This window comes from Anser cygnoides, chromosome 11, assembly GCF_040182565.1.
Source record: "Anser cygnoides isolate HZ-2024a breed goose chromosome 11, Taihu_goose_T2T_genome, whole genome shotgun sequence".
Taxonomy (NCBI): Eukaryota; Metazoa; Chordata; class Aves; order Anseriformes; family Anatidae; genus Anser; species Anser cygnoides.
In genome coordinates this window covers 9,226,943-9,249,959 of record NC_089883.1, presented here as the reverse complement: position 1 = coordinate 9,249,959, position 23,017 = coordinate 9,226,943, and the positions used below count along the sequence as shown (strand labels likewise).

At 43.0% G+C, this 23,017-nt stretch overlaps 2 protein-coding genes across 2 annotated transcripts; one reads left to right on the top strand and one right to left on the bottom strand.

The window, feature by feature from the left end:
• Positions 1-974: 974 nt before the first annotated feature.
• On the bottom strand, positions 975-4,042 carry TLNRD1 (talin rod domain containing 1). Its single transcript, XM_013192756.3, has one exon. The coding sequence runs from the start codon at positions 2,831-2,833 to the stop codon at positions 1,766-1,768; it is 1,068 nt and encodes a 355-aa protein (XP_013048210.2). The 5' UTR covers positions 2,834-4,042; the 3' UTR covers positions 975-1,765.
• A 9,422-nt stretch (positions 4,043-13,464) lies between these two features.
• MESD (mesoderm development LRP chaperone) lies at positions 13,465-23,017 on the top strand. The gene is made up of 3 exons (XM_048071975.2): positions 13,465-13,674; positions 18,172-18,404; positions 19,154-23,017. The coding sequence occupies exons 1-3, from the start codon at positions 13,510-13,512 to the stop codon at positions 19,416-19,418; spliced, it is 663 nt and encodes a 220-aa protein (XP_047927932.2). The 5' UTR covers positions 13,465-13,509; the 3' UTR covers positions 19,419-23,017.

Here is a 23,017-nt window from a genome sequence, read left to right as displayed (position 1 = left end):
ATATACACAACCAAAAGACTCACTTCTTCAAAGAAACAGATAGGGCAGTGGTGGTACAGTAAAGGTTTAAAACACAGCAACAACATTTTTAGGTACATTTTCCAATAGCTTTCAACAGTGTTCGATTTGCAGACCTGTAAGAAAAAATAGTTATGCAATGGAGCTGTGCAGACAAATGAGGCCTCCTTGCCAAAAGACTTGCTTTTCTTATTTACCTTTCATGGAACATATAGAACGCAATGGACCCCACAAGTCCACCAAGATCAGGCTGAAAAAAATCCCTGCAGTTACGGGAACTACTGTGGTGTTCCCTTAGGTCCCCTCACAGCGCCCAAGGAATTCGACTGGAGCTGAACGGGGCCTCAAAGTTAGCTAACTTTTCACAGTACCTGCAACATCAAACTTGATGTGCTTTGACAGAAACCTGTACCGAGGAGCTCCAACACAAACCTCTGAGTAAATCAGAGTGCCCAGTCCAGCACGCCTTCACGCTCCTAAGCAGACACAAAGAATAAGCCGGGCTATCCAACAGGGTAAAGTTTTTCAGTAAGTCCTTAATAAATTAAAATGAAAATTCACAAACTTAATGCACGTGGCCCACAACATCTGCAAAAGCTAAAATACACAAACTGCTCAAAGATTACACAGAATGCTGATAATGACAAACAAAGCCAGCCTATGCCGTGCCGCAGCAACTGCAGATACAGAAACCCCAGCGCATCCAGCACTGTGCAGCTTTCCACAAATACAATTAAAGAGTATCTCTATCAGAGACGTCCGTCCCAAGGAGGAGGGGTGGTACCAGGGGAGGGACAGTAGTTACGAAAATAAAAGAACTGCATTGAAGCCTGTATGCTGCTGTCTCGAACTACAGTTACATTTGTACCACCCATTCCCTGGGGAAAATGACATACAATGCAAACAGGCCTGGTTGTTCAATTATTCAAGTATTAAGAGATTCACAGAAAGACATCTGAGAAACATAACATTTTAATAGATGAAATAAATACTCCAGTACATGCAAGATAAAAACTGACATTGGAAAAAAAAATTAAAAATCACTTTTGTTATAGTGTAATTTTTTGTTTGTTTGTTTAAACACTCACAGTAGCTTTTCCCCCAGTTTGGAAATCAACACATGGAAAACAAAATCACAACCTCCAGTCCTTCCACTCCTACACACCAAATGCACTTCTAACCTAACACTTGATGCAAAATAAAAAAAAGTCATACAAAACAAAAACAAACAAAATAGTAGCTACATCCATCATCTATGTGGTGGTGGTTTTTTTTTTTTCATTTTTTAAATGAGTGAGAACTGAGGTAACCTTTTTCCTGAACAACCGAACAGTAAAATTTAGAAGGGAAATTTCGGAAGACAAGACAAGACAAACTTTAAAAACCGCACCCAGCGCGATTAAAGCTATTTTTTTCTCCTTTTTTTTTTTTTTTTTTAAGATACCCCCACCTCCCCAAATATAAAACTCTTAAACAGTTGCTGTTACCATTTGTGTGAAGACCATGTTGAATAAAGGAACATTTATCTGCAGATACTTCCTTGACTTCAAAGTAAAATAAAAAGAAGCCAAAACCGGCTACCTTTGTTAGTACGTATAGTTTGAATATGCTGTTCTGCTTCTTCACCACATGAAATCAAAGGATTGGGCTCATCCAAGCAAATTCTTTGGTATACAAAAAAGGGGCGAGGAGGTGGGCTATTATTTTCCTTTAGCAATGACTGGGATCTAAACAGAAGGTGTGGGGGTTAATTCACAGAATTGGAGTTCACTGGCGGTAAAGTCCTGGGTGAAGATCTTTCTCTTAGTGCCTGAGATAACAGGTTGCAACCATCCGAGACGGCGCAAGCTGAGTTCCTCAACCTTTCCCTGTAATCGCTCATTTTGGTGCTACTTTCGGGGTGTTGGGCTATATCCCTGAGGCATTGGGTCAGGAGCACACAAGCGGATACCACGCTCATGGCTCCTCCTAGGATAGCAGTTTGCACAGCTTTGCCCTCTGGATTAATGGTGGCAGCTTTACCCAAAAACTGGGGCTCAGTGGCAAAGCCCACCAGAGCATAGACAGACTGCACCAAAGGTCCACTGAACAAGACGCAGCGGTTCCTGGTCAGCTCACTGGGTGAAGTCTTGACCTCCTTGACACACGCCAAGAGGGCGGAGGCGCTGGTGCTCATACATTTGACACTGAGTTTGAACTGCTCCTTCGCAAATTTATCCTTGGATTTCTCACTGGCCAGCACGCAGGCGTCTGTCAGGAATTTCAAGTTCTTGGACATGTTCTGGGAAACCTCCAGCAGGAGCTGAGGGCTCATATCTGCCAGAGGGGTGGTCTTCAAGACCCCGCAGCCGTGCTCCACCTCATGCCTACATCGGGTCACCTTGTAGCGATCCACCAAGCCAGGCATGGCAGGCTGGGCCCCCGGAGTCTCCACTGCAGCCAGGTAGGCAGCGTGGGCAGAGCATTCCGTCAGGGAGACCACCAGCTCCCCCATCTCCATCAGGCTTTCCCCCACCTCCCCGAAGCGTCCCATATTGAGCTGGCTCTGGACGTCGTGGGTCAAGATGGAAAGTCCTTTGGTCCTGGCAATGATCGTGTCCCTGCACTTCTCGAAGGACTCACCGAAGACAGACAAGCTCTCGGTGTTCACCGGCCTGGTCTCGCTCGACAGCAGCAGCAGATCGGCCACCAGTTGCATCTTGATCTTGCAGTGGTCGCAGATAGAGACGAGCTTCTTCCTCTGCACGGAGCCGCTGCTGGGGACGCCGCCGCCGGACACCTCGCTGCTGGACTTGCCGGAGCCGCCGCTAGCCATAGCGCCGGGGGGGCACTCGCATGCCGCTCGCTACCCCACTGCCACCGCCTCTGCCTCCGCCGCCCGAGCAGTCCCGACTGAGCCCGGCAGGATCGCTCTGCCTTTTCCGCAACATCATTCCATTAATCGCCGGGAGGCGAGGGCAGGCTGCTGCGGGGGGCGAGCTCCGCCGGGGCTCCCGCACCGCTCCGGCGCCAGCCTCCGCTCCTACGACGCTCCAGCGGCGGCTCGGCGCTCGCCGGGACCCCCGGGGCCCCGCTCGGGCATGGCGCGGCTAATTTATTAGCGCTGTTATTATTTTCCCCCTCCTGCTCGCACTTCCCTCGCCTTCCACCGCGGAGTGTGTGTGGGGGGGGGGGGATCCCGGCGCGAAGTTCCCTCCTTTAGGAGCGCCCCGGAGGAGCGGGGGAGCCGCGGGGAGTCGGGGCGAGGGCGCAGCCCCGCGGGTCGCCGCCGTGCCCGGGCTCCCGAGGCGGGCGAGCGGCAGCCGGGAGCGGCTCGCAAGGGCCGGAGGGGCGGCGGCTGCGCACCATGTGCCGCCCCCGGCGGCCCCGCGCCGCCGGCTCGCAGGAAGCGGCGCGGAGGGTGTGGCTGCCGGGGAGGGGAAGGGAGAAGGGAAAGGGAAAAAGGGAGGGAGAGGAGGGGAGAGGGAACCGGAGGGGTTAAGACCGCGGGAAGGGATGGGATGGTGGGGGGGGGGTTAAATTAAAAAAAAAAAAAAAAAAAAAAAGGCCACCGGATCCGGGTGCTGGGGGGAGCGGAGGGCGGGATCCGTTCGCCTTCCTCCTGCGGCTGCCTCACTCCTTCCTGCCTCGAGCGTTCACGCGGCCGCCGCCAGCTCGCTCCCCGCCGCGGTCCATGCCCGCTTCGGCCCCGGGCCCCGCCGACTGGGCGCCGCCGCCCCGAGTTAGGCTCTTCCCGCAAACAAGGGCGGGGGCTCCGGGCTGCAGCCGCGGATGCCGCAACCCGCCCGGCCTGGCGCTGCTCCTGCCATGTTCTGTAGCCGAGTCGCCAACTCCCGAAGAAGAAGAAGAAAAAAAAAAAAAACAAGCGGAGAGGGGAGGGGAAGGTCTTCTTTTAAATTCCCTTTCTCAGGCTTTGAGACAAACTATTGGGAAGAGGCGGCTGCCGCGGGTCTGCCAGCCAGACGCTGCATGGCTCTGAGGGAGGCTCCCCCCCCCCTCCCCGTTGCCTTTGCTGTAACCTCACTTAAGCCTATCACAATCTTTTGTGCGGTGTCACCGCCCTTCGTTTAAATCCTGCCCTCCCCCCGGCGCCCCGCTCCACGCCCGCCGCCCCGCCGCTCCTCCCCGCCGCCGGGGGCCGCAGCAGCGCCGTGCCGCGGCCGGCACCGCCCGCACCGCCACCACGGCAGCGGCCCCCGCGGCGTTAAGGCGTGAGGAGAGCCCGGTGTTCGCTTGGGAGGGCTGCGGGGGGCGAGGGAGGGCCGGGGGAGGTAGCGAGGGAGCGGGGCCGGCGGCCGGGCCCGGTCCGAGGGGCTGAGGGGAGGCGGAGGAGCCGCCGCCCTGAGGTGAGGGGCGCGGGCTCGTCCCTGAGGGAGGGCGGCGGGGGAAGGTGGCGGAGCCGGGGGGAGGCTCTCGCTGACTGAAAGTGTTTATAAACCCGGTCCTGCTAGCGCTAATCGGTGCTAAAGCGCGGTGGAAGGGGTCGTGAGCTTTTTATTTACGGGTAAACACATCCCTCGACAGCTCGCAGTGGTCTTGAGACGAGTTTTAACACCCCCCCCCTTTTTTTTTGAAGCAGTGGAAATGAATTTGGTGTGTCGCTGTCACGGTATTTGAAGATGGGTTGCTAGACTGTAGTGGGGAGAACATAATCGTACTGACACTAACCTCGTGTACGAAAAGTCTTTGAAAACAAGACTTTCTGCTCTGTATGTTTCTGTTCTGGAGCACTCCAGAAACTCTGGTCCTCTCGGAAGCAAGGTGTTACGCTCGGTAAATCTGAGGCAGCCGAGTAAATGCCATTAACTAATAATAAAGTGAAAATTATTAATTGTGCTCAAACAAGTTTTAAGAAGATGGGTTTAATGTTCCCTGGGATGCTTCCAAGGGGAATATGTTGTTTGGTAAATGATGATGGTGAGAATATTGATGTCCCACACATCAGATTATCTGCTGTCGTGCAACATCTCTATCAACATGATCCAAAAGAAATCAGAGTTCATGTTGGAACCACATTTTACATTTGCTACACATCTTGCTGCAGTTAAATAATAACATTCTTTTGCTCCTTTCAATCAGACTTAACTTTTTAACTCGGGCTCATAATTCTGGGTACCTACAACACATTTAACAGGCTACACAAATCCAGAAATACATTATTCTCGGTTCACGACTATGTTGAAGTCCTGATACATTCATACTTCTGTATGGGGGTATAAGTGACTGTGATGCAAGTGAAAATTGGACCAGCCCATGCCCTTGCAGGCCAAATCCAGTAATGTCCTGGCACAAACAGAGCCCACCTAATGGATTGCATCCGTTCTCTGGGCAAGTTTTATTTGTACATCTTCTCACCCGTTACCTGGAGGAATCCTTGGCCTTCTCTGCTCACTGGCAGGGAGGGACGTGAGCAGGATGTCTCCAGTTCTGGAAGTGGTAGGGTTAACAGGATGTGTGCTTTTTGGGGGGTGGAGGGGAACCCTTTCTGTAGAGCCAGGCTTGAGGGAAGGGGCAGATAGGCTGTTTTGGGTGTGACCAAAATTCGGCAGTTCTCCACCCACCCCTCACAGCAGCAGTGTGAGGGAAGTTCTGTTTACTTAAGTCGCATTATAGCAGTTTAAAGGAAGGTCACGATTTGGGCCTAAACAATTTTGGTTTACGGCCAACAACTCGTTTTCAAAACTATAAATAGGAATGATTTCAGAATACTCTGACAAATAAAAATCAATGAGCAGCAGAAGCCAGCTGAACTGTATTTCAAAATATTTCCAGATATGTCCTTAAGTGAGGCAGTGGGATATTACATAGCACAAGGAATGCCTTTCATACAAATATTAACCTACTTTCTTTCAATGAGTAGTGACTACATTTAATGAGGATTTGAAAATTTCATTTTAGAAACCTCAGTTCTCACCCCTGGCTAGAAGAGGTGTTAAATGACCTAATAATCTCTTCCATTTTTAGATGCTGCTACTATGATTCTACACATGTTGCCATTCCCCCGGGATGAAGAGGAGACATCCTTGGTTTGGACAGTTTCTGTTGCAGCTCATCCACAGCCTCCGTCTCTGCTGCCCACATCAGAAATACAGCGAGGCCTCAACCCATGGCAATTCAAGTAGATGAAAGGGCCACCAAAGCAGTTCGTAACTCCTTTAATATAAAGCAAATATTCTCTGCGCTCTTTTAATCTGTCCACAAGACTGAGGTACTGCTAACCATCAGCATTAGCAAGGTGCAAAAGTGGTGATTGTTTTTGTTGGTTGCTTGTCTCCAAGTCTCTTACCAAATGTCATTTTCTTCCAGTAGAAGTTCCGGGTGTTCAGCTCTTTTGCATATGAAATGTGTAATGAAGAGTGACCCAGCTATCCCTTTTGGCTTGTTTTTTGGAAGAAAAAAATGTAGAAAATACCACCTTGGTCAGTCATGGATGAGGCATTTCTTGGAGCAGCTGCCTGTTGAATCCTTTCTACAGATGTCATTGTTGCTTCATAGGTATGCCTTGCCCAGCTAGGTTCACGATCACTGGTAGTCTGTTCTGGTTTTATTTTTTTGTTTGTTTGTTTTTAGGATTGTTATAATTTGGTGGAATAAATCCTTGACTATTTTTGGTGCACCCGAGCATGTGGCCAGGTGAACATAACTCTGAAAGGTGTTGTGTGAACAGGGTGCACATCATTTAAGGAAAAATACAGTTTCTGTATATGCACAAAGGAACAGGGAAGAACAGGGTTAGGAACCATGTAGGCTTTGTCTTCAGTACATAAACTAACCAGTTCTCTCCCACTCCCCGTATAGCAACACTCTAGTGAAAAGGTATTTCCTTCCATTATTTTTGTACAATTTGCAGGCCATTATTTGACTGTAAACACATAGTCTTACTGTAAAAGGGAGCCTTGAAGACGGATTCTCTTGGGTCCAGTAATTTGAGAAGGATTGTGGATCAGCTTGATACGTGCTTTAAAGGTCCAGTAGATGTATCCGTATTGTTTAGGCTGAAAATTTTACTTGGTGACTTTTGGAGTGGTTATTTACTAAGTCCTTGGCACATCTCATTCAAGGAGGATTTGTACATACCTGCTTGATTTCATGGCTGCTGAGTCCAAAAGCATCCTGCAGGACTTTGTACCCTAATTCACAGAGCTGCCAGACTTAGGAGACATGAAAATCAGGTAGCCATGCTTGGCTTTAAAAAGATTTCACTGACAGATTGAATGAAATAACACTATGGGGCTGAAAACAGCAGGCATTGTCAGATACAAGGGATTAAAAGGCTTTTTAGTGTGGCTTAATAGTGTACAGAAGATTGCCTTACTTGTGAGGGCTCTTCTTTTGTCACATTGATCTTTATTTTGCATTGTGCTTCATACAACAAAAACCGGAGGTCGAAGTCTTCTTTCTTGAATCATCTGACAACGACTTGGTGCTTTTATTGCTTAGTAAAATCTTTTTTTTTTTTTTCTTTTTTTTTGTGAAGGAGAAATTGATTTTTTGCTGCTGTAACCAGTGTCGAGTAATAGCTGAAGAAAAATACCAAGTTGTAATAATTTTATGAACGCTGTATGTGGCCTGGTTGGTGAGAGGAAGTTACTACAGAATGGGTTACACTACTTTCTATTACTGTCCTGTATGGATGTATTGATCTAACATAATGGGGAGCTAGCTGATGAAGGAATAAGAGGTAATTCAGCGGTTCCCCTGTGTCAGCTGTATGTGACTAAACCCATGAGGTGGTAATTACAAGATGATAGCTCCAATTCCGAGGGATGCAGCTGTCTTGTCAGGCTGAGAACTAGAAATGAGAGGAGGATAGCGTTGGCAGAGACTGACAAAGGAAATAATTTAATACAGAGCACGACTTTGCAAAAGGAGCTGGGCCTTCCTTTCACCAACAATGGAGCAGTAAGTCAGACAGAAAGAAAGGCAAGCGCGTTGACTGGTTTATTGTTTTTGAGACCTATTTTGTCTTAAATGGTTTGGTGCTAAGTAAGTGTTTTGTGGTCAGAATTTACTGTCCCTGCTTTGTGAGAGACTAAACCTGCAAGGTCTGGGTCTGTCTCAGATCTGCAGAGGTAATCATGGTTGTTACACCAGGGATGCAACCTGAGACCTGGTCTGCATGTAGCAAAAAAAGACAGCCTGAGATCTGGAGGAGCAGTTAGCTGATCATTTGTGACAGCAAATTGCAGACACACAAGTTTTGTTTGATCCTCTTTGAAAATGATTTTGTGTATAAATAAATAACTTTTAGAATAATAGGTAGGCTTTCTCAAACAGACTTAAACTTGGTGTTTTGATGCTTCTTTTTCCTTTGTGTGGTGTAGTTAAAAATATGGTATCTGAGGTAAGAAAAAAAATTATGTAGCTATGGTAATATAAGTATCTCATTTACGTCTAAAATACTGTTTAGCTCCTGCTGCTGCAACAGAAAGATAATACAGCAAAAGTGGGTTTTATTTTTTCTTTCTTTATTCACTGTTTATCTTACTGTTGTTTTCACCACTTACCATATATAATTGGTTGTCCCCTGCTGTAAATATGGATTTTTAATACATTGATGTGGTAAAGAGACGGGTTTTTGTGTAAAAGGAAAATACAGCTACAAAACTTGGTTTCCACAGAATGGAAGGTTGTGCCATGTTTTATGCTGACAGAGCCAGTCATGGCTTTCTGCGTCATGGTCTCACGTACAGGTACAGGTTTGTAGATCAGTTGGCGTGAAACTCAGAAGCACTTAATGGAAGAGTAGTAAATGTCATTGGTAAGAGTGGTCTGGCATAAACAGGAATCCCAGGCCCTCCCTTCAGGCCCTTAGGTCTGTTTTTACTTTTTTTTTTTTTTTTTTTTTTTTGAGATCAAGGGAGAACTTTGTATTTTGAACAAAATGTGCAAGGGCCCACCCTTCCTGAATTGCATTTTTGGTTATATGTTCAGTCCTGCAGCTGTAATACTCAACAGAAGTTTTTGTTTTTGTTTTTTCTTTTCTTTTTTAACCCGCTCTCCTTTTTAATACATATCATGAGAGGATTTAGTAGATGTTTTCATAGAATAACTGCAAGGAGTCTCTGATTCTACACTTCTCTTATATTGTGCCTGAGTAGTCTGTGAGGAGAGCTGCTGATTGTTACCGGGTTAAGTCTAACACCTTTAATTCATCAGAATTTCGTGTAATGTATTACTTACACTGGATGTAGGTGCCAAAACTGACCTGTAAACCTAAAATTAAATTGGGACTACAAAATTAATTTGACTTAGAGTGTGGAAAATAGCCTATAAATGGAATTCTTGTGGGAACAGTATAAAATTCCTCTTTGACATTGATTCAATGTAATTCTTTTCTTAAGAGGGTAACTTTAAATTGTATAACCAATACTTAGTTTTAACCAGCACCAATACTTAGTTTTAACCAGCACAGACTTCTGCCAAATTTTGCGGTAAGACAGGTATTGACAAGAATGTTCTGTGGTGCTTCTGAATTTAAGGATTTCAGTGTCCAGCCTTATTGCAGCTGACTATGACAGACATCATACCCCCTTCCCAAACCTGATCAGATAGGTGATGCTATGAAATTAACATATTGTTTGCCATAAGTTTTAATTTATATAATGCACATGCACATAATAACATAAATTTATGGTAAAGATATGGTCAAAAGTGAATTCAGAATCTGATTGTCAAGGTTATAACTGAATCAGAAATTTATGTTCAAATCACACTAATTGACCCCTGATTTGGGAGAATTTTTCAACTTGGACCCAAGAGTTAAAGGTCTGATTAGCTCCAGATCAAAAATATGTATTCTCTTAATAGATGGCGAGTATTTGATTTGTGCATGAAATTAATTTGAGGACTGAAATTATTCTAAATCATTAATATTTTGCTCTGGATGTTGGCATATTTTGCTTGGTATGCTGCTAGGAACAGTATTAAGAAAAATATTTTCTTCTCTTTCTTGAGATTTAGAAATATTTTGTTGGTTTTAACAAGAACATGTTAATCATGTCTGATTCTTCAAGTTTTTCCCTGATTGTGCCTGTATTTAGAAGTCTGAATTAACACACGCACAGTCTTTGCATGAGAGCTCATGCATTAGATTGTCTCTGCAGGGGAAAATTTAGGGTACTTAAGCTAATTAGAACTATGAAAACACTAATTTTGAATGTTTTACTGAAAGTAACTCAGAATACCCTGGCATTCTGTAAAATGTAGGACAATGCTTTTAAACAGAGCAAGAGTACTCTGAATGCGGGGTCGTCTCAAAACTTTCTTCAAATTTTCTGACATCTGTAACTGACCAAGTCTTCCATATTATTTAACGCAGTATTGGGCTGGTCCTTTACTAACCATGTAGGTGCAAAAGCAGGTGTAGTGTCAGTCTGTCTGTAAAAAGAGCATGTCTGTCCACGAGACCTTAATCATTTTAGCTATTCCAAGTAATCACTGAAAAACTGCCTCTTGCAACACCTCATTCATCTGAGCCACTACTAAACATCCTCTTGTATTAGTAGAATTCTTAAAATGAGTTACTTCTTCCAGACACGGAATGTGTTGATAGCAGGTAGCTCTTGCATCTTTTTTCACCCTTCTGCATGCTTAGGGTTGATCTTCTGATGCTGTTAGCTTCTTTTCAGCTCTGAACTGTCTGCATGTCCTTCCAAGAAGGATCTGCCCTTTCCTTGGTGATTTCAAGTTCTTTGTTTTTCCCAAGGTGACTGTCAACGGAAAAGCTGTAAGATCCAGTGTATTACCTCTATTGTACTGTATTTGCAAATAAAAGTAAAATATGATGAATGAGATTCCATGCTTAGATACAAAACTGCACACAGAAACCCACCACCAGCAAAGACTTGAGAGAGCTTTTGGCAGTTCAAAATATATGCGTGTTCTTCTCCTAACTCATACGAAACAGCAGTATTGGGAAGTACCTTATGCAGAAGTATAGTTCTAAAAAATGAAGACTAGATTTAAAAAAAAAAAAAATCAGGTGTAGAGAGAATCCCAAACTTCATTAACAGAAATTTAGGACATCCTGAATCATCTCAAATTACAACTTGACCTAACCCTACTCAATAATGAAAACATTTTACATCAAGAGGGGGAGGTAGATTTGCGTTTTTGATAAAGTGTAACTTTGTAATTGAAAACACTAGTAATACAATTTGCACGTTGTGGAAGTTGAAATGATATTCACAGCTTGAGACTTCCCCTGGCATGGCTAGATGAGACTGTAAGCTACCAGATAAATCATTAAGCATCTTGCATTTGCAATCTATAATGGCAGTAGCTATTTATTATCAGGTATGCTTTGTATTGTAATTATAATAGTGTTAGCTGCTAGGACTATAAAAGCTGTTAAGGAATATGAGAGTGCTTAAACTATAAAAAGCATGTTTGTATGAGTCCATAGCTATGCTGAGCCAAACACAGCATGTTTCACTAAAATAAATAAATAAATAAATAAAAAAGCAATTGTTTTTTCTGTCAGTGATATGGATGTATAGCTGCATGGCTTTTGTTTCATGTATGGGAAAGAACAGTGGAGTACAGAGAGTATGAATAGGTGTTTGTCTTGCAGGTGACTCCACAGAGTGTATATACTTTGAGAAAGTTCTTCCTGGACACAGAATTCTGCCTGATAATTGCAAGTTCAAAGACAAGCATGAAAAATATCTCCCTTTCAAATTAACACTTTTATATGCATGACAGAAATGCATAGGGTTGTTTGGTGCAGTGCTTGATACACTGAACTACTTGTTCACTCAGCAAAGGAAATTGCATTGCTTTTGAGATCCACATGTGAACCTAGCACCAGATATTAAAGAAAGTCAAAGTTGGCTTGGTTGTTCTAATAAGAAAAAACAGTTGAAGAAAATATTTCCCAGTAGAAATTAAGTAAAAATACATTTTATGCTGCAAGTCTACCATTCCAAAATTGAATCTGTAGTCTTTTTCTTTTTTTTCCCCCTCAGTGAATGTAAGCATGATCCAGTAATAACAAAGTAAGCAGGAACATACTTTAGTAAAACCTCATTAATCAGGGCAATCTGATATTAAATATAACGAATATCAGGAAACTATGAGAAATCACCGAGCAAATGTGCTCATTAGTGACTTACTGGACAGCTTTGTGAGAGGTACTTGACTAAAACCCTGTTCCAGTTACTGTACATTTAACAAGCTCCATGAATAGCTATGGTCTAACAGCTTCCTGTTTCTCAGGCACACTCGGTAGTATTTCTGAAATTTTATAAAACAATAACCCTCAGGATGGAGGTTGCAGACCAGGCTGGTTGCTTATCGGGGCACTGCAATCTTGGATCCCACATCCTCTGCTGCCTGCTAAGTCTTGGAGACTCCAGTTTCTCATTCTGCATGTGTGCTTGGCAAGCTGCTGCTGCTTCGTGTGGCACGTCTGCCTGAAGTTCACAAGCTACGTGTCCCATCAGGATTTTTATCAGGTCAGGAGTTAGTCCTGGATTCGGAAAGCCTGCTGAACCCATGCCCCAGATGCCTACTTACTGCTTCTGTTCTGCATGCTGTGCCCATAAGCACAGCGGGCTCCTGGTTTGTTACAGGACTATGTGCAGTGGCAGAATGAGGGCTGAGGCGTTCACTCAGAACTGGTTCCATTGCCCCTGGGTGCCTGTGTGTGAAGGGAAGAGCACCCTGTTCGCTAATCAGCCTGGCCCAAACACCCCCAGTAACAGCTGCTCTGATGCTTCCTCATATTCCTAAGTTTAAACATACTGGAGTCCACATAAAAATAAATAAATAAATATAAGATCGTGCTATTTATAATTAAAATCACCTATATGAGGAAAAAAACGAAGAGTGAAGATCTGAATAGGCCTGTACAGACGTTAATCTGTGTAATTCAGTTTGTTTTGGATAGTGGAAAAGTAGAGTTACAAAGAAAAAGCCTACTCTCTTTCCGGTGGTGGTCAGATGCTCTGGAATATTATTTTAGTAACAAAGCAGCTTTATTTTTAGAAGTCTATTAGAAAAAACTGGTATCGCTGTGATATTAAATCAGTAGTATAGAGATTCAGTGCAGTGGGTCCGGTTCCTATCGCACAGACCAGCAGACACGGATCCTTGTCATCCTGCTTTAAAGAAAGGATGAAGCGGGAGGACCTCGCACGCTGCCTGTCCGGGAGCTGCCCAGCCGTACGTTTGTAACACCACGGCCGGGCCTTCACTTGCAGCCCGGGCCGTGTCCCCTGGGGCCGTGTTCCCTGGGGCCGCATCCCGCACCGCCCCGGCTGCCGGGCCGCAGACCGACAAGCCGCGGCGGGCCGGCCGCTCGCCCTTCTGCCCACCCCCGTGTCCCCCAGCGCCTCTCGCCGCTCTCTCCCCGGCTCCCCTTCGAGCTCCTCCTTCTCCTCCTTCCCCTCCCCGGGCTCCTCCGGCGGCCCCGGGCCGAGCCGCGCCTGCCCCCGCCCCTGCCAGCAGCCGGGGCCGCCCTCCCGCGGCTGCGAGCTCCGGCACAAGATGGCGGCGGCCGCTCGCTGGGCCCTGCTGGGCCTGGCGCTGTGGCTCTGCGCGGCCGCCCGGGCCGGCGAGCCGGAGGGGAAGCGTCGGGCCGGGCCGGCCAAGAAGAAGGATATTCGGGACTACAACGACGCGGACATGGCCCGGCTGCTGGAGCAGTGGGAGGTACGGCGAGGGGCTGGGGGCCCGGCCTGGAGCGGGCAGGAGGGAGAAGGGAAGGATGCTCGGTGGCTTTCGGGCGGCCGGGGCCGATTTGTGTCCCCTGAGGGGACACCGCCGGGCTGAGCGGGCTCCTCGGGGAGCTCCCTTAGCCTGGGCACCTCCAGCTGCCCTCTGCCCAGCGCCACCAGCCCCGGCCGCCGGCTGGGGAACGACCCCGGCTGCAAAGGCTCGCTGGCGGTGCGATGCCAGCGACTGGCAGCGTTAAGCGATACGGATTGTGTGAGTAGAGCTTGAATAGCACGAGGAATGTCCATTTCACCTTTACGGAGTGGTTATATTGTTGGGTTTTGTTTGTTTGTCTTTGGTGGTTTGTGTTTTCCTTTCCTTGCCACCCCTCATTATAATGTTTTTGGTTTTTTTTCTAATTCCATGTCTCTGTCCTCCTCCATCCCCATCAGCCCGCTGCCTTAACTTTCTTTGACAGGTCGCTTTGGACAGTTCCTCATCGCTCTTTTCTCCATGTGGTTGTCGTGCTACTGTTTGGTTCTCTGCGTTATTTTTATCTTCTGTCATCTTCTGATAAACGCCAGAGTACTCATGCCTTGTTTTTACTCATGAGGCTGTTCTCCAGAACATTCTGCACAAAAACTGGAGGAAAGCTTCTGTCTCATGCAACACCAGTGACGGCTGCAAGTCAAAATGAAGAAGTAGGGTTTGTATTCGTAATCTGGATGCGGTTACTTCTCTGAGAAGTAGGGATGCCTGCCTTGGACCTGCTTGGCAGGTTGAGGACTCCTTGTTCCCATGAAATGTTACCGTGTCTTCCCCTTCAGAAAGGCAGTTTCTTAGAAAACTGAGTTAAAATGTAAATTAAATTATGTAAAATGCCCAAAGTTCGCTTTCTGTTAGTGTTATCAGCCAAGGACCAGATAGTCCCAGATGCTAAAAAATCAGCTTAAATGATAGTAGTGGGCAAATTTAACCAAGTTTGGCATAGTAGGAAAAATCCTAAACAATAAGTATGTCTGAGCTTGTGAATTAGTTTGGTGAAAGGGAGACGCAAGTTACTGCCTTTGGGACTCTTTGGCTTCATGTTCTGTTCCAGCTGTGTGGTAAGCAGGGTTAGGAAGCTGTTCTGTTTTTTTCTCTTTAGCTGGAGCAGGACTCTGATCCAGTTCGCCATGTGCTGCACGAATGCTTGCAGTCATGTTGCATGCAGATGTGGCCGAGCAGCTGGAGAGTTTGCAGCTCAGGTTGGCATTGCCGCTGTGGAAATGCATGTACAGCCAGGGCCACAGAAGAAAAAAATCTTACTGGAGCAGGGGCTCAACAATTACCGATTGTGTGGTCTTCTGGATGGTCAGCTGTATGGCATTTCCCCCGAGAGTAGTTAGGGCAGATATGGGGAACATGAAAGACTTGAGGGTGGGGTGGTGGATAAAGAAGAAAGGCCGAGAATGGGCTTGATGGGGTGGGGATGAGAGAAACAAAGGAGCCATTATGAATTTGGATAAGAGCAAGAATTATGCTTGGGAGTGAGGGGGCACAGGGCACAGAGCTGTACAGAATCAAGTTTCCTTAGTTTCAGCCGAGTGAGATGATTCCTAATATTCTATATTTCCATGGCAGTTGGCACAGAATCACTGGAGGGTGGTGGTCTCAGCATCCCTGGGGTCAGCCACAAGCCTGGCAAGGTACTGTTTCTGCCATGTGTGTGGCTGCCTGGTGAACATAGCGTGATTTGGTGGGGAATGAGCGTGGGGAGAGAGGAAAAGAGAGGGATTTTGCTTCAGCAGCTCAGCTGCAGAATGTGAACCAGAGCTTTAAAGTATGAGCTCTGTCTTCTTGCATCCTGCTCACTTACTTGTGAGACTTTTAAAAGATTCTGCTTATATTAACTGCAGATAGATAAGTAACATTTCTTTATGAACGTGGTTTTTGTTAGAGATTTCATTGCAATCTTCAGCATTTTTGAAACTTGTTTTGATACCACTAAGGCCTGAGGGGACAAAGTTACTACTAAGATCTTTCCAAACTTTTAAGGTCAATAGGTTGGAATAGAGCGGGCTTGCCAAAGTTAGAGAAGTTAAAGGGTTTTAATTTTGACATCTTGCAGATTTTAATTTCGGTGGCTTGCTACCCCCACAGGGATCAGTAAATGAACTATGATTTATCAGCATTTGGTGTACTCAGCCATTACTTTTGGTAGAGAAGAAGTAGGGTAGGAAAAATGGGCTTGGTGTGTGCCACCCAGGGATTTACCGTGTGGTAAGGGACTCTCCAGCAGCCTTGAGTCCAGAGGAGCTGGAAACAGAACTGAGAATCTCGTCCGGAGGTTCTTCTGTTGCTAAAATGTCATTCTTTCAAACAGTGTGCTGTTGCTATAAGCGTCAGGGTTTCTAAGGTTTGACTCTGAGCTACGAGTATTTAATAGGCTATGGAATTAGGTGGCGTTTGTTGCTGATATTTTTAAAAATAAAGATACAGGAAGTTGATGAGAAAGGTACGAGAATGGGAACTGAAGGTGGACAAAGAAAGAAGGAATATATAGTTGTCACTGTATCTATGCAAAGCTTTCCCTCTGACACCTCATGTTAGAGTTCAATAAATCTGCTGGATATTTCAAAGCAAAAGCTTTCACTTTTCTGCCTTTACTTTGTAGACAGCTTTATAAATACAAAATTTTGCGATGTTCTGTACAAGATCACCAAGAAAAGTAGCATGTAGGAGAGCTTTTGACTGCTTCTTATAATGTTTCTACTGAAACTGCAATAGTGCTTTATGAACATTCAGTTGAATTGTTAAGGGAAAAAAACCAGATAATATATATTCCTAGGTTGGGCTGTCACTAAAGCCAAAGTCAGTTTCTATATTGTGTAAGGAATATTTGCAAACACTTGTTTCTGCCTTTCCCTTTCAAAACTATGAAATAAGTTGGTTTTGCACTAGCCAAACTGGTATAAAGTAAGGTTTAATTTGCTCTTACTTCTGAAGAACATTTTTCATTCAAAGATCTTGTCCTTCAACAATACTTTACAAATACAAGCATTTTCTGGCTTCCTCTGCAATAAGCCTTGTCCCGCTTAGTGACGGCAGCGGGACTTCCCTGGGGCTCTCCTTTGCTCCCAGTTCACTTGATGTGGAAATGTCAAAGGCATGTGAACTACTTAAATGCGTGCTTCAGACTTGAAAAATTGAAACAGATACGTAATTAGTAAGGAAAGGAAGGATGAAATGTAAGTCATTTACAAATCTCATTCTATAGTAATTAAATTTTGAAGTCCCCTGTCAGAAAGACAGCATATTGTATGTAATTGAGATGGGAAAAGAGCGTAGGTCGCTTGTATGAAACCTTAACCTTTAAAGGGTATGGGACACTCACTGTAGTGTGAGGGTGTTGTGGGAGTTTATATGCGCAGGCAGAAATGAGAAAGTAATGCATATGTAGCTCTAAAAATTAAGCTGGGCTCCTGACCTCTGAGGCTTCTGAAGGGCGAATATCTCTAGATACTTCTGCAGTTCACATTCCTAATGGAGCAATGCATATTTTTGCTAAATGTTTGAAGTCAAAACAACACCTAAAATATCTACCTTAATTGCCACAGATTTACTAGTGCTTGGGTGAATGCCAGTATAAGATTTCTGATTTCTTTTTTTCCTTTTTTTTAATTTCTGTAATATAAATACTGTTAAGTAATCAAATTCTGGATTAATGTAAGTTGTCACTATACTCACTCATCTCTGTTGGGAGCTTTTTCAAGGGGCAGTAGTTTGAATTCTGCCTTTCCAAATATTTAAATGCCTGTCAACGTCAGCAGAAGCATTAATAATTTCTTTTTTCTTTTATCTAATACTGATTTTGTCTTGGTGATTATGTTGTCACAAAGTGAACTTCTCTTCATCTGTGCGTTAGAAAAATCATGAAACCTTTAATATAAGTTTTCTTGTGACTTGAGCATTGAAATTCTGAATACATGTATTTGTTTAAAGACTATAGTGAGGAAAATGAAATTCTCATTAATGGCAAAGTTCCCAGAACTGAGCTTTGACCTCCTTTGTATATTGCTTTTATTTTTATTTATATGTGTATGAGGCTCTTCAGTTCAGCTTTTTCTCAGTTCATCTTGTGTGCTTAGTAAACCCTGTGAAACTCTGAGGAAGAAAAATTCTAAAGTTATTTTTGAAGTACCAAGTTGGAGTTGCGTTGAATTGGCCATGAGGCTGAAATATTTCTCAGTACATGGTAAAATGAGATTCTACCTGTTGGTATGAAAATGTGCGTCATCGCGAGGGGAGGGTTGTAAATGGGAAGAGCACTCTTAGTGACATACCCCAAGACAAAACTTGCTGCTGCTTCTTACTCAAGCGTCTCCATTGTTAAACTACATAGTGATATCTCTTTATCAAAGCAGAGTTACTCTCGAAATGACGGAGGGCTTAAAAAAAGAACAGTTTTGTGGAACAGTTAATTTTAAATTATCCTTTTCCTTTTCAAAACAGAAAGATGATGACATTGAAGAGGGGGATCTTCCTGAACACAAGAGGCCTCCAGCACCAATAGATTTCTCAAAAATTGATCCAGGCAAGCCTGAAAGTATCCTGAAACTGACGAAAAAGGGGAAGACTCTGATGATGTTTGTCACCGTGTCAGGAAATCCCACAGAAAAGGAGACAGAAGAAATTACCAGCTTGTGGCAGGGCAGTCTCTTCAATGCAAACTATGATGTACAAAGGTAAGCTGTTGTACACAAGGATAAGGTTTTTGCTTTTACAGAGCTCTTTATTTCTTTCTTCCTGAAAATCTTTTTGGTTGTTCATCCTGTGCTCCTCCCTAGCTTCATCAATCCTCCCTCTTGCTTTGTTTCAGCATCAGTTTATATACTATTTTGTTTTCCTTCAAAAGTCACTCTGGAAAAATTCTGGTGTGGTGCACAAATCTTTTTAACGCTTACTCACAATGTGTATATAGCCTAGCTTCTTTTTATCTCATTATGGTTCAGCTATTTATCAGTTTTAGCTGCAATAGTTTGCCTTTATGTGTTGATGGAAAACATCACACTTGGAAAACTTGTAACCACAAAAGGCTTTTTGTTCCCCTGGCTAAAAATGAGATTTTATCCGAGAGAGAGGATGATTTTGAAGCCGAGGAATGTTGCACTCTTGAGTTGAGACTGAGAAGGGTTGCAGTAAGAGCATGAAACAGATTTAATGTCCATTAGTAGATTTTATGTAGTGTCAAATTAGTTCTAGGGTTTTCTTCATAGTCTTTCTTCTACTTAGTTGTTTGTAAGCTTAATACTTTTTATTCATATGTGTGCTAGTAAACTGTTCTCATCCTCACACCCAAGCAACAGCAAAACCAAGACCAATTTCTTGCTTTTAAATGGATGTCTATCTTGGAGTGCTCTGAATTAAGCAAAATGTTTTAGCACTGGAAAGGCACAGAGCTAACTGAAAAAAAATATATGTATCTTTCCTCTAGGTTTATTGTTGGCTCAAATCGTGCAATCTTTATGCTGCGTGATGGTGGTTATGCCTGGGAGATCAAAGACTTTCTGATAAGTCAAGAAAGGTGTGCGGATGTTACTCTGGAAGGCCAGGTTTATCCTGGCAAAGGAGCAGATGAAAGTGAGAAAGGAAAAAACAAAACAAAACCTGAAAAAGCAAAGAAGAAAAAAGATGGAGACAAGAAATCTAAAAACAGCAAAGAGGACAACCGAGCAACCAAGCAGAGAGATGATCTATGACGGTTGCATTAACCAGACTGATTACTGCTCTGCTGTTCCTTGAAGGGAAACTGAAGTTTCTGTACAATTTCTGGCTTTACTGGGGGAAGGAAGGAAGCAGACATTACTGAGGTTAAAAGACTTGTATGTTGAAATACACCAGTTTACTTATTAATGTTGGCCATTTGTTTAGTTACAGGAAAGGTAATGTTTAATAGCAGCGACTGACTAGTTTGTAATTCTTCATGCTTTTGTTGTTCAAAGTTAACATGAAAGTCTGTGTGTCTAACATTACAAACTTAAGTGGAAGGGAAGAAATACGGTCTCGGAATACACCTGTGTTTACCTGTAGTAGCTGCTGTGTGTCATGGGTATGCAAATCGGTCATTCATTCATTGTTGCTCTTAGGTAGCAGAGTTCATTTCTAAAAGATTCTTTAGGAAGCCAGTTTGCCAGACTAAGTTTGCAAAACTGGCTGAAATTGCAAAGAACAGTGTTACAGTGGCCAAAGGTGCCTGAAATTACAGGGTTTAGGACATGTCTGACTAGACTGTTTCTTTAAAATAAACAAAAACTCTTCTGTCCATACCAAAAATCCACAGAAGCGCTTAGAAGCATTATAGAAGGTAGGCAGATGCTCAACTAATGCACTCCAAATCAGTACAGAAAAGAGATTCCATACATATCAGAATTGATGCCGTTGAGGTTAATGGAATTACAACACCAACAGGATCGGTGTCAGGGTGAAAGGAAAAGTCATATTCATGGCATTCAAGTTGCTACTGCTGCCAAAGAACTGTGCCCACCAATGCAAACGCTATGTATGCCCCATTATCTTGACAATGAGCGAGAAGATACAACTTTAACTCAACTTAATTTGTTTTGCTAAGGGTTTGCTTAAATCTTTAAAAAAAAACACTAGTTACAATATAGAGGTACACTTGAAGTAGACGTATCGCTTAATGATGCCTAATAACCAGATTATGGTGATTTTTTTTTTAATTTTTTTGGTAGATTCCTGAGGGACATTGTTGACTGTAAATGAACATTGATTTAAGTACTATGAAGATTGATATTTGGGAGCAAGTCGGATTTTTCCTTGAAAGACTTCATGTAATTAGGAAGGTTTATTCAATTGAATGCATGGCTTTATTCAGTTGAATGCATGGAAGGTGTATTCAGTTGAATGCATGGCTTAGAGTTGCATTTCCTTTATCCCTTACTAAGGACTAAATGCACCAAGTTTTTTTGTCCACATTGTTTATCGTTTTCCAGAGGATTAGCACAGTATTAATTGTCTTCATTCAATAGTACTAAGATAATGTTGCTTTGACTTTTTTTTAAGGTGCTAATATCCAAGTGTTTTGGATGAAAGGTCCTAATTGAACCATAATGGTTGATTCTGTGGAATACTTCAATATCAAAAGTGGGAAACTGTGACTTGCTGAGTGCTTGTTCCGAAATAAATTATGTGGCTAAACCTACTGTTTCACTGAGTAGTAAAACCTTTTAAATAATAATACATTTAGATAGATATCTGGGGAGAAACTAGCCTGCCTTTGGTTTCTGTAATTACTTGTAAGGACTGAATGATGTTGATGGAAGGTCCAGGTGATCATTTTTATTTACTTTCAGTGGCATTTGTATTGAGTATTAAATAAACCTTTCCTACCACACTTCACTAAAGAATTGTTGGAGTGGAAAACTGAAAATCGTGTATTTCTTCAGGTTTAACTTTTATATACTACTGTTAATCCAAAAACGTAGAGGAGTTGAGATAAGCCTCTGTACATCCTTGGATATTGCACTGGGGAGAGATGTGTAGTCCATTTCTTGTTCATAATTAACTGATCATTTTGTAATTTTTTCTGGTTTTGTACCTCCCTTTTTTTAAAGAATATTGCTTCTCAAAAGATGAACATAGTTCAAATGAAACTAAATATGACATTGACCATGTTTTGTCTTTTTACAACATAAATCTGTAATATAGAGATGACAAATCAGATTACCATCAGAAATGTGTGGAAATGTTCTGTCGTTTTCCTAATGTTACGAAGCATAAGCATATGACTCATTTTTTGATTAAACTGTTTTTTTTTTTTCCTGAGCTAAATAATTAAGCAATGCAAAATAGTATATGGATAATATAAAATCAAATATGCTAAGGAGGAGGGACAAATACTACCTTACAACTCTAGCCCAGCTTTTGAGAATAGACGCTTGTTTTAATCATTCATAAATCAGTGTTTACAGTAGGCTGGGTCTCTTCACCTTCAAGTGAAAAGAACTGGGAGAGACCAGCTTTGAAATTCGACCAGCCAGTTGGCCAATTATTTGTTTTTGAGTGATTAATTTGAATTTGCCAAATGTAGGCATGTGTTGTACCACATAGCTCACTTTAAATGTTTTTTTTTTTTGTCTTTTGTTTTTTAAAGATTTTGCTAGGTATTCTGGTGTTTGACTCATGTTTTTTTTTTTTTTCTCATATAAAATACAAAAAAAATGCCTTCAAGTAGACTTTGTCTTGCATTTTCCTTCTCTCTTCTCCCCCCGTCCTCTACCACCCATGCTTTATACCCAACACATGAATAAATATGCTATTAAGTGTAATGTGGTCATCTAGAAGTAACTTAATCACCAGCCAGTCTTTCTCCGATGTCACAGTTCATAAATTCTACTCCAAAACACTTTGTGTTCCCTTTTAAAACTCTTTGGGATCCTAGCACTTGTACTGGTACAGTGTTACATAATCAATGTTATTTTCTACTCATTTAAGAGACCCAAAGACAATATTATAGATTTGTATAAAAATATCTTCAAAAAGTTACTTGAGGTTGTTGATGTTCTAGAAGTAACCCAGCAGATGCTGGTTTTCACTGTACAATGTTGTGCATTCAAGTCTCACCAGACTTCCAACAAAAGGTTTTTGTGGCTCTATAAGCAGGCAAAAGATACAGCCTTTACAATGAAGTTCAACAAGTAGGTTGGTGATTATATTTCTCCTTGTTCTTTCCTTCTTAAGTTCTGCACAGAGGTACGTGGAAAAACATCTGCTGTCCTCACAGCTAAACTTCTGCTGTTTTTCTCTACTCCATTTAGTTATTTCTCTGTTCTAGTGTTGTACTTAAGTTTTCAAGGTTATCGTTATATTTTAATCCAGCTGCCCTTCTCAGAAAAAAAACAACAGTTTGACAATGGTACCGCACACGATGTGGTTGCATTTTGTAAAAAATTTCCGGTTGACAATATTTTGTCTGATAAAATACTGGAATGAATATCTGTTTTCTTTTTCAAGATAATCCTAATGTATACTGTTTGCCTTGTGTGTTCTACTGTGTGTGGGTTTTTTTGTTTTGTTTTGTTTTACTTTTTTTTCCAATTAAAATTCCAAGCTGGAAGAGAACAAGGGCATTTCCAATTCTTGAGGGCTTAACATCATCAAGCAAAGTAAGTAAGGAAGCTGACATTTAAATTAACAGGACGAGGACCTGGAAGACCTGAGAGAAGAAGCATATGCAATAGTTGAATCCTGGTGGTTGAATTTAGAACAGAACACCCTCACCAAAGACTACATCTTATTATTTAGGAGATGCAAGCAGTGTAAACATTGATTTCAAAAA